At 42.8% G+C, this 12,141-nt stretch overlaps 1 protein-coding gene across 1 annotated transcript in view; it reads right to left on the bottom strand.

Moving 5' to 3' along the window:
• LOC109875904 (gamma-aminobutyric acid type B receptor subunit 1-like) overlaps nt 1-12,141 on the bottom strand; it is a 328,979-nt gene that overhangs the window by 9,182 nt on the left and 307,656 nt on the right. The window contains exons 19-21 of the mRNA XM_031789059.1: nt 10,825-10,932; nt 7,699-7,792; nt 2,917-3,044 (exon numbers count right to left, since the gene is read on the bottom strand). Coding sequence (XP_031644919.1) covers nt 2,917-3,044; nt 7,699-7,792; nt 10,825-10,932 — 330 coding nt within the window. The remainder of the gene's footprint in view (nt 1-2,916; nt 3,045-7,698; nt 7,793-10,824; nt 10,933-12,141) is intronic.

The following is a 12,141-nucleotide window of genomic DNA, read 5'->3' as shown; positions in this document are numbered from 1 at the left end:
CCTCGCTTCATACTCGTCGCCAAACCCACTGGCTCCATGTCATCTACAAGACCCTGCTAGGTAAAGTCCCCCCTTATCTCAGCTCGCTGGTCACCATAGCATCTCCCACCTGTAGCACACGCTCCAGCAGGTATATCTCTCTAGTCACCCCCAAAACCAATTCTTTCTTTGGCCGCCTCTCCTTCCAGTTCTCTGCTGCCAATGACTGGAACGAACTACAAAAATCTCTGAAACTGGAAACACTTATCTCCCTCACTAGCTTTAAGCACCAACTGTCAGAGCAGCTCACAGATTACTGCACCTGTACATAGCCCACCTATAATTGAGCCCAAACAACTACCTCTTTCCCAACTGTATTTAATTTTAATTTATTTATTTATTTTGCTCCTTTGCACCCCATTATTTTTTATTTCTACTTTGCACATTCTTCCATTGCAAAACTACCATTCCAGTATTTTACTTGCTATATTGTATTTACTTTGCCATCATGGCCTTTTTTGCCTTTACCTCCCTTCTCACCTCATTTGCTCACATTGTATATAGACTTGTTTATACTGCATTATTGACTGTATGTTTGTTTTTACTCCATGTGTAACTCTGTGTCGTTTTATCTGTCGAACTGCTTTGCTTTATCTTGGCCAGGTCGCAATTGTAAATGAGAACTTGTTCTCAACTTGCCTACCTGGTTAAATAAAGGTAAAATAAAATAAATAAATAAAATAAAATATATATACCCTATTCCATATATATATATACCCTATTCCATATATATACCCTATTCCATATATATACCCTATTCCATATATATATACCCTATTCCATATATATACCCTATTCCATATATATATACCCTATTCCATATATATATACCCTATTCCATATATATATATACCCTATTCCATATATATATACCCTATTCCATATATATATATACCCTATTCCATATATATATATATATATACCCTATTCCATATATATACCCTATTCCATATATATATATATATATATATATATATATATATACCCTATTCCATATATATATACCCTATTCCATATATATATACCCTATTCCATATAGAGGCCTGGTAAAAAAATAGTGCACAATACATTGGGAATAGGATGCCATTTGGGAAGCAAATTTAGATTCTTCCAGAATTGTTCCAATTAATTTCACCTTGATTCCTCCTTGGTCTCATTTCCTATTTTTCCCCTCCACTTGTTATTTTTTTAGGGGGGGGGGGGAGCTGATTAGCCCTGACTGCTCCCCTTTGATTCATCTTTAATTAATTTGATCGTCTTCATTTAGTTCCAGAAATGAGCAGGTGGGCACCTCTCTTTGCTCCCATTCTTGTAGGGTCTACGATAAATAGATGTGAGTGCCTGGCCACTTCAGCAGATGGTGGTGGTGGAATCAGTCTCATTAGTTTTTACATAGAAGGGGGATCACTGGAACACCATTCATCACAAGGCCAGAGAGAGAGCGAGAGAGAGAGAGAGAGAGCGACAGAGAGAGAGAGAGAGAGAGACACAGAGAGAGAGAGAGAGAGACCCAGAGAGAGAGAGAGAGAGACCCAGAGAGAGAGAGAGAGAGAGAGCGAGAGAGAGAGAGAGGGGAAAGAGAGGAGAACAGGATTCTCTTCTCCATTTTCTCTCCAGCGCCAATTTGCAATTCTCTCAGTCAGCTTGAGTTTAAATTGGGTTCAATACATAATGGGTAATCCTCGGAGATGAATTAAAATACAACGATGGAAATTGGAAAACAGGAAATCCGCCATAGAGGACACTCTTGATGAAAATGCTGTGTCACCGCCACGGTGCAGTTCTGAACTGGCAGGAGGGACAGGTTTTCTATGTCCAGACTCAATACCAAACAGTGAAAGACCACACTTAAGTCTTCCAAATTGGCACACATGTTAGAAGTATTTATTTTGTATTTTTTTGCATTTATTTTTTGTTTGAGGACAGAAACGGTTGTGGAAATAGAGAGATAAATACGAGTCGTTCTTTGAAGATCACTGGAGGAGGAGAATGTCTGTCGAGAGGGATTCACACAGTACGGGCCAGATGATTAAACCCTCCAGAGACATGAATCTCCCTCTCTTGCTCTCTCTCTAACTCTACTACAGCTCTCTCTCTCTCTCTCTCTCTCTCTCTCTCTCTCTCTCTCTCTCTCTCTCTCTCTCTCTCTCTCTCTCTCTCTCTCTCTCTCTCTCTCTCTCTCTCTCTCTCTCTCTCTCTCTCTCTCTCTCTCTCTCTCTCTCTCTCTCTCTCTCTCTCTCTCTCTCTCTCTCTCTCTCTCTCTCTCTCTCTCGACAGTAGAGGGATAGAGGGTTAGACAGACACACACACACACACACAAAACACAGAAGACCTGACGTGTGACTTTATTCCCCCTGATGAGGAAGGGAAGAGGCCCTAGTTACTACCTTCTACCGCCCATCCTCTCTGCTGCCTCTCCTCTGTTTTCTGTTAACAGATACTGTACATCACAACACACACAGCACATAGGGTGCACACACACACACACACACACAGTTTTCTAGGCCACTTTCAGATGGCAGATACTGTCTCCATGCATACAGCGTCATGGCTGTGCTGTCATTTAGGACAGCTCCCATGCTGAAATCTCCACTAGCCAGCTCCAGCTCCTCATTAGGGGTGAGCGGTAGGGCTGGAGGTGAGCAGAGCCACAGGGGACCACCAAGGACAGAGAGACAGGCATTGTCACAGCATTAAACAAAGGGTGGGGGTCGAGAGAGAGTCATGGAGAAAGAGAAAGAGAGAGAGAGAGAGAGAGAGAGAGACAGAGCGAAGACAAGAGCAAGAGTGAGAGATACAAGAGAGCACGGTGGTCGTTGATCTTCTCTGTTGATATAGACACTGGCCAAAAACACACACAGACACAGAAAGACTTACTGAGACGTTGTAGATGGCCATGCCCACAGCACGGTGGTCGTTGATCTTCTCTGTTGATATAGACTTGGTCTCATAAGCCAGAAAAATCCCAAGGAGCAGCAGCAAGCCTTTATAACCATACACCACCCCTAGAGAGAGAGATATATATATAACCATACACCACCCCTAGGGAGAGAGATATATATATAACCATACACCACCCCTAGAGAGAGAGATATATATATAACCATACACCACCCCTAGGGAGAGAGAGAGATATATATATAACCATACACCACCCCTAGGGAGAGAGAGAGATATATATATAACCATACACCACCCCTAGGGAGAGAGAGAGATATATATATAACCATACACCACCCCTAGGGAGAGAGAGAGATATATATATAACCATACACCACCCCTAGGGAGAGAGAGAGATATATATATAACCATACACCACCCCTAGGGAGGGAGATATATATATATATAACCATACACCACCCCTAGGGAGAGAGATATATATATATATAACCATACACCACCCCTAGGGAGGGAGATATATATATATAACCATACACCACCCCTAGGGAGGGAGATATATATATATAACCATACACCACCCCTAGGGAGAGAGAGATATATATAACCATACACCACCCCTAGGGAGAGAGATATATATATATATATATAACCATACACCACCCCTAGGGAGAGAGAGAGATATATATAACCATACACCACCCCTAGGGAGAGAGAGAGATATATATATAACCATACACCACCCCTAGGGAGGGAGAGAGATATATATAACCATACACCACCCCTAGGGAGGGAGAGAGATATATATAACCATACACCACCCCTAGGGAGGGAGATATATATATATAGCCATACACCACCCCTAGGGAGAGAGAGAGATATATATAACCATACACCACCCCTAGGGAGGGAGATATATATATATAACCATACACCACCCCTAGGGAGGGAGAGAGATATATTTATAACCATACACCACCCCTAGGGAGAGAGATATATATATATAACCATACACCACCCCTAGGGAGAGAGATATATATATATATATATAACCATACACCACCCCTAGGGAGGGTGAGATATATATAACCATACACCACCCCTAGGGAGAGAGAGATATATATATAACCATACACCACCCCTAGGGAGAGAGAGATATATATATATAACCATACACCACCCCTAGGGAGGGAGATATATATATATAACCATACACCACCCCTAGGGAGAGAGAGAGATATATATAACCATACACCACCCCTAGGGAGAGAGATATATATATATAACCATACACCACCCCTAGGGAGAGAGAGAGAGATATATATATAACCATACACCACCCCTAGGGAGAGAGAGAGAGATATATATATAACCATACACCACCCCTAGGGAGAGAGAGAGAGATATATATATAACCATACACCACCCCTAGGGAGAGAGAGAGATATATATAACCATACACCACCCCTAGGGAGAGAGATATATATATATAACCATACACCACCCCTAGGGAGAGAGAGAGAGATATATATATATATAACCATACACCACCCCTAGGGAGAGAGAGAGAGATATATAACCATACACCACCCCTAGGGAGGGAGAGAGATATATATATATATATATAACCATACACCACCCCTAGGGAGGGAGAGAGATATATATAACCATACACCATCCTTAGGGAGGGAGAGAGAGATATATAACCATACACCACCCTTAGGGAGAGAGAGAGATATATATATATAACCATACACCACCCCTAGGGAGGGAGAGATATATATATAACCATACACCACCCTTAGGGAGAGAGAGAGATATATATATATAACCATACACCACCCCTAGGGAGGGAGAGATATATATATAACCATACACCACCCCTAGGGAGAGAGAGAGATATATATAACCATACACCACCCTTAGGGAGGGAGAGAGAGATATATAACCATACACCACCCCTAGGGAGAGAGATATATATATATAACCATACACCACCCCTAGGGAGAGAGAGAGATATATATAACCATACACCACCCCTAGGGAGGGAGAGAGAGATATATATATATAACCATACACCACCCCTAGGGAGGGAGAGAGAGATATATATATAACCATACACCACCCCTAGGGAGAGAGAGAGATATATATAACCATACACCACCCCTAGGGAGGGAGAGAGATATATATAACCATACACCACCCCTAGGGAGGGAGATATATATATATAACCATACACCACCCCTAGGGAGAGAGAGAGATATATATAACCATACACCACCCCTAGGGAGGGAGATATATATATATAACCATACACCACCCCTAGGGAGGGAGAGAGATATATTTATAACCATACACCACCCTTAGGGAGGGAGAGATATATATATATATATATATATAACCATACACCACCCCTAGGGAGAGAGAGATATATATATATATATATATATAACCATACACCACCCCTAGGGAGGGAGAGAGAGATATATATATAACCATACACCACCCCTAGGGAGGGAGAGAGATATATATAACCATACACCACCCCTAGGGAGAGAGAGAGATATATATAACCATACACCACCCCTAGGGAGAGAGAGAGATATATATAACCATACACCACCCCTAGGGAGAGAGAGAGATATATATATATAACCATACACCACCCTTAGGGAGAGAGAGAGATATATATATATAACCATACACCACCCCTAGGGAGAGAGAGATATATATATATATATATATAACCATACACCACCCCTAGGGAGGGAGAGAGATATATATAACCATACACCACCCCTAGGGAGAGAGAGAGATATATATAACCATACACCACCCTTAGGGAGGGAGAGAGAGATATATAACCATACACCACCCCTAGGGAGAGAGATATATATATATAACCATACACCACCCCTAGGGAGAGAGAGAGATATATATAACCATACACCACCCCTAGGGAGAGAGAGAGAGATATATATATATATAACCATACACCACCCCTAGGGAGGGAGAGAGAGATATATATATAACCATACACCACCCCTAGGGAGGGAGAGAGAGATATATATATAACCATACACCACCCCTAGGGAGAGAGAGAGATATATATATATAACCATACACCACCCCTAGGGAGAGAGAGAGATATATATAACCATACACCACCCCTAGGGAGAGAGAGATATATATATAACCATACACCACCCCTAGGGAGGGAGAGATATATATATATATATAACCATACACCACCCCTAGGGAGGGAGAGAGAGATATATAACCATACACCACCCCTAGGGAGAGAGATATATATATATAACCATACACCACCCCTAGGGAGGGAGAGATATATATAACCATACACCACCCTTAGGGAGAGAGAGATATATATAACCATACACCACCCCTAGGGAGTGAGAGAGATATATATAACCATACACCACCCCTAGGGAGTGAGAGAGATATATATAACCATACACCACCCCTAGGGAGAGAGAGAGAGATATATATATATATAACCATACACCACCCCTAGGGAGGGAGAGATATATATATAACCATACACCACCCCTAGGGAGGGAGAGAGAGATATATATAACCATACACCACCCCTAGGGAGAGAGAGAGAGATATATATATATATAACCATACACCACCCCTAGGGAGGGAGAGAGAGATATATATAACCATACACCACCCCTAGGGAGAGTGAGATATATATAACCATACACCACCCCTAGGGAGGGAGAGAGATATATATAACCATACACCACCCCTAGGGAGGGAGAGAGATATATATATATAACCATACACCACCCCTAGGGAGGGAGAGAGATATATATAACCATACACCACCCCTAGGGAGGGAGAGAGATATATATAACCATACACCACCCCTAGGGAGGGAGAGAGATATATATAACCATACACCACCCCTAGGGAGAGAGAGAGAGATATATATATAACCATACACCACCCCTAGGGAGAGAGAGATATATATAACCATACACCACCCCTAGGGAGGGAGAGAGATATATATAACCATACACCACCCCTAGGGAGGGAGAGATATATATATATATATAACCATACACCACCCCTAGGGAGGGAGATATATATATAACCATACACCACCCCTAGGGAGAGAGAGATATATATAACCATACACCACCCCTAGGGAGGGAGAGAGATATATATAACCATACACCACCCCTAGGGAGGGAGAGATATATATATATATATAACCATACACCACCCCTAGGGAGGGAGAGAGATATATATAACCATACACCACCCCTAGGGAGGGAGAGAGATATATATAACCATACACCACCCCTAGGGAGAGAGAGAGATATATATAACCATACACCACCCCTAGGGAGGGAGAGATATATATATAACCATACACCACCCCTAGGGAGAGAGAGAGATATATATATATATAACCATACACCACCCCTAGGGAGGGAGAGATATATATATAACCATACACCACCCCTAGGGAGAGAGAGAGAGAGGGCGGGAAAGAAAGAAAGAAAGAAGGAACATTTATTCAATCGGTTTTTAGTATTCAATGCACTAGCAGTAGCTCCAGCACAGGTCTAATGTCCAAGGTAAGATGATTGACAGATGGGTTTAATGTACAGGAGTAGTCGCTCTCTCTCCCCCCCCTCACTCCGCTCCCTCCCTCCCTCACCCCTCCACTCCCTCACTCCCCTCCTCCCCTCCCTCCCTCCCTCCCTCCCCTCCCTGCTTCCTTACCAAGCCAAGTATTCATCTTGTCTGAGCTGCAGTGTTCCAGCAGAGGTTGGATCAGAACATCCAGGTCTCCTTTAGGGGCTTCTCTCACAAACTTCTACTCAGACAAATAGAAGAAGAAGAATATTTCCCTCAACTTACTGTACTTTAAATATCAGACGCATAAAACAGTAACAAACAGTAATAGTACAGGTTCAATTCTGATGACTTTCCTCCCTCTATTCAGCCACGGTTTTATAGATGAATGGAAAAACTAAGAGAGGGATATCTTTAAGGCTACTGCACTATTGTCATGTCTACAGTATACACCTCGTGGACACATACTATATCCTTAGGTCGATAATGAACACACACACATACACATACCAGTCAAAAAGTTTAATTCACACCTACACATTCAAGGGTTTTTCTTTTTTTTTTAACTATTTTCTACATTGTAGAATAATAGTGAAGACATCAAAACTATAATATAACAAACATGGAATCATGTAGTATCCCAAAAAAAGTGTTAAATAAATAAAAATATATTTTCTATTTTAGATTCTTCAAAGTAGCCACCCTTTGCCTTGATGACAGCTTTGCACACTCTTGGCATTCTCTCAACCAGCTTCATGAGGATGGCTTTTCCAACAGTCTTGAAGGAGTTCCCACATATGCTGAGCACTTGTTGGCTGCTTTTCCTTCACTCTGTGGTCCAACTTATCCCAAACCATCTCAACTGGGTTGAGGTCAGGTGATTGTGGAGGCCAGGTCATCTGATGCAGCACTCCATCACTCTCCTTCTTGGTCAAATAGCTCTTACAAATCAAATCAAATCGTATTTGTCACATACACATGGTTAGCAGATGTTAATGCGAGTGTAGCAAAATGCTTGTGCTTCTAGTTCCGACAATGCAGTAATAACGAACAAGTAATCTAACTAACAATTCCAACAAACTACTGTCTTATACACAGTGTAAGGGGATAAAGAATATGTACATAAGGATATATGAATGAGTGATGGTACAGAGCAGCATAGGCAAGATACAGTAGATGATATCGAGTACAGTATAACATATGAGATGAGTATGTAAACAAAGGGGCATAGTTAAAGTGGCTAGTGATACATGTATTACATAAGGATGCAGTCGATGATGTAGAGTACAGTATATACGTATGCATATGAGATTAATAATGTAGGGTAAGTAACATTATATAAGGTAACATTGTTTAAAGTGGCTAGTGATATATTTACATCATTTCCCATCAATTCCCATTATTAAAGTGGCTGGAGTTGAGTCAGTGTCATTGACAGTGTGTTGGCAGCAGCCACTCAATGTTAGTGGTTACACAGCCTGGAGGTGTGTTGGGTCATTGTCCTGTTGAAAAACAAATGATAGTCCCACTAAGCCCAAACCAGATGGGATGGTGTACCGCTGCAGAATGCTGTGGAAACCATGCTGGTTAAGTGGGCCTTGAATTCTAAATAAATCCGTGACAGTGTCACCAGCAAAGCACCCACACACCATCACACCTCCTCCTCCATGCTTCACGGTGGGAACCACACATGCAGAGATCATCTGTTCAACTACTCTACATCTCACAAAGACACAGAGGTTGGAACCAAACATCACAAATTTGAATTCATCAGACCAAAGTACAGATTTCCACTGATTTCCACATTTCCTGGTTTCTTGGCCCAATCAAGTCTCTTGTTCTTATTGGTGTCCTTTAGTAATGGTTTCTTTGTAGCAACTCGACCATGAAGGCCTGATTCACACAGTCTCCTCTGAACAGTTGATGTTGAGATGTTTCTGTTACTTGAACTCTGTGAAGCATTTATTTCAACTGCAATTTCTGAGGCTGGTAACTCTAATGAACTTATCCTCTGCATTAGAGGTAACTCTGGTAATCCCTGTGGCGGTCCTCATGAGGGACAGTTTCAACATAGAGCTTGAAATTTTCCGGAAAAACTGACCTTTATGTCTTAATGTAATGGTGGACTGTCATTTCTCTTTGCATATTTCAGCTGTTCTTGCTATAATATGGACTTGTTTTTTTTATCAAATATGGTTATGTTCTGTAAACCACACCCCTTCCTTGTCACAACACACCTGATTGGCTCAAACACACTAAGAAGGAAAGAAAATAGACAAATGAACTTGTAACAAGGCACACCTGTTAATTGAAATGCATTCCAGGTGACTACCTCATGAAGCTGGTTGAGAGAATGCCAAGAGTGTGCAATGCTGTCATCAAGGCAAAGGGTGGCTACTTTGAAGAATCTAAAATCTAAAATATATTTTTTGTTGCTATTTTTGGTTACTACATGATTCCATATGTGTTATTTTCTGTGTTGATGTCTTCACTATTATTCTACAATGTAGATCATAATACAAATAAAGAGGAAAACCCTGAGTAGGTGTGTCCAGTTTTGACTGGTACTGTATATATACACATTTTTATAGATTCATTTTTATAGATTCATTATAGATTCACTATAGCCACGTACAGATTATCCAGAGCATTGATTGTAAACACATACACTCTATCCTGCCCATTGTAGTTGAGGTATGATTACAATATTCTTTATATGGACCACCTTTTCTCTCATCCTTATATTTTAAAATATGATTTTTATAAATTCACGATAAACTCATTCTTTGACTAATCTTGATATAGTAAGGAGCTAATCGATGCTGATGCATCTCCGAAAACAAACAGGAAGAGACCAGCAAAGAGGAGAGAGAGAGGACGAAGAGAGGAGCCATCGAGATAGAGAGAGAATGAAAGAGAGAGAGAAGAAGAGAGAAGAGAGGAGCCATCGAGATAGAGAGAGAACGAAAGAGAGAGAAGAAGAGAGAAGAGAGGAGCCATCGAGATAGAGAGAGAACGAAAGAGAGAGAGAAGAAGAGAGAAGAGAGGAGCCATCGAGATAGAGAGAGAACGAAAGAGAGAGAGAAGAAGAGAGAAGAGAGGAGCCATCGAGATAGAGAGAGAACGAAAGCGAGAGAGAAGAAGAGAGAAGAGAGGAGCCATCGAGATAGAGAGAGAACGAAAGAGAGAGAGAGAAGAAGAGAGAAGAGAGGAGCCATCGAGATAGAGAGAGAGAAAGAGGAGGACATTGAGACATTGAGTCATGACTCATACCTCCACAGTTATGTGTAGAGGATCCACTATTTGCCAGATCATGAGTGACAGGACGTCGATGACCAGCAGCACCCCCACGGTGGCGTAGAGTTTCCACGGCTCCAGGTGCTGCAAGGAATCATGGGATACAGGAGGACTTGTCAGTTAGGCCGTGTCTTAAATGACACCTTGGCTCCATACACCACTACTTTGGTACCCTATATAGACCTGCTAAACCACCCCTCTACCTCACTAGACCACTACTTTGGTACCCTATATAGACCTGATAAACCACCCCTCTACCTCACTAGAACACTACTTTGGTACCCTATATAGACCTGCTAAACCACCCCTCTACCTCACCAGACCAGCCCTCTACCTCACTAGACCACTCCTCTAGACCACCCCTCTACCTCACTAGACCACCCCTCTACCTCACTAGACCACTCCTCTAGACCACCCCTCTACCTCACGAGACCACTCCTCTAGACCACCCCTCTACCTCACAAGACCACCACTCTAGACCACCCCTCTACCCCACTAGACCACCCCTCTACCTCACTAGACCACTCCTCTAGACGACCCCTCTACCTCACTAGACCACCCCTCTACCTCATTAGACCACCCCTCTACCTCACTAGACCACCCCTCTAAACCACCCCTCTACCTCACTAGACAACTCCTCTAGGCCACCCCTCTACCTCACTAGACCACCCCTCTAAACCACCCCTCTACCTCACTAGACCACCCCTCTACCTCACTAGACAACTCCTCTAGACCACCCCTCTACCTCACTAGACCACCCCTCTACCCCACTAGACCACCCCTCTACCTCACTAGACCACTCCTCTAGACCACCCCTCTACCTCACTAGACCACCTCTCTAAACCACTCCTCTACCTCACTAGACCACCCCTCTACCTCACTAGACCACCCCTCTAAACCACCCCTCTACCTCACTAGACCACCCCTCTACCCCTCTAGACCACCCCTCTACCTCACTAGACCACTCATCTAAACCACCCCTCTACCTTACCAGATCATCCATCTACCTCACTAGACCACCCCTATAGATCACCCTCTACCTCACTAGACCACCCCTCTAGACCACCCGTCTACCCCTCTAGACCACACCTCTAGACCACCCCTCTACCCCTCTAGACCACACTTCTAGACCATCCCTCTACCCCACCCCTCTACCCCTCTAGACCACACCTCTAGACCACCCCTCTACCCCTCTAGACCACCCCTCTAACCCTCTACCCCTCTAGACCACCCATCTACCTCACTAGACCACCCCTCTAGATCACCCTCTACCTCACTAGACCATCCATCTAC

This window comes from Oncorhynchus kisutch, linkage group LG14, assembly GCF_002021735.2.
Source record: "Oncorhynchus kisutch isolate 150728-3 linkage group LG14, Okis_V2, whole genome shotgun sequence".
Lineage (NCBI taxonomy): Eukaryota > Metazoa > Chordata > Actinopteri > Salmoniformes > Salmonidae > Oncorhynchus > Oncorhynchus kisutch.
Note: the sequence above shows the minus strand (reverse complement) of the source record. Positions and strands in the feature narration are given on the sequence as shown.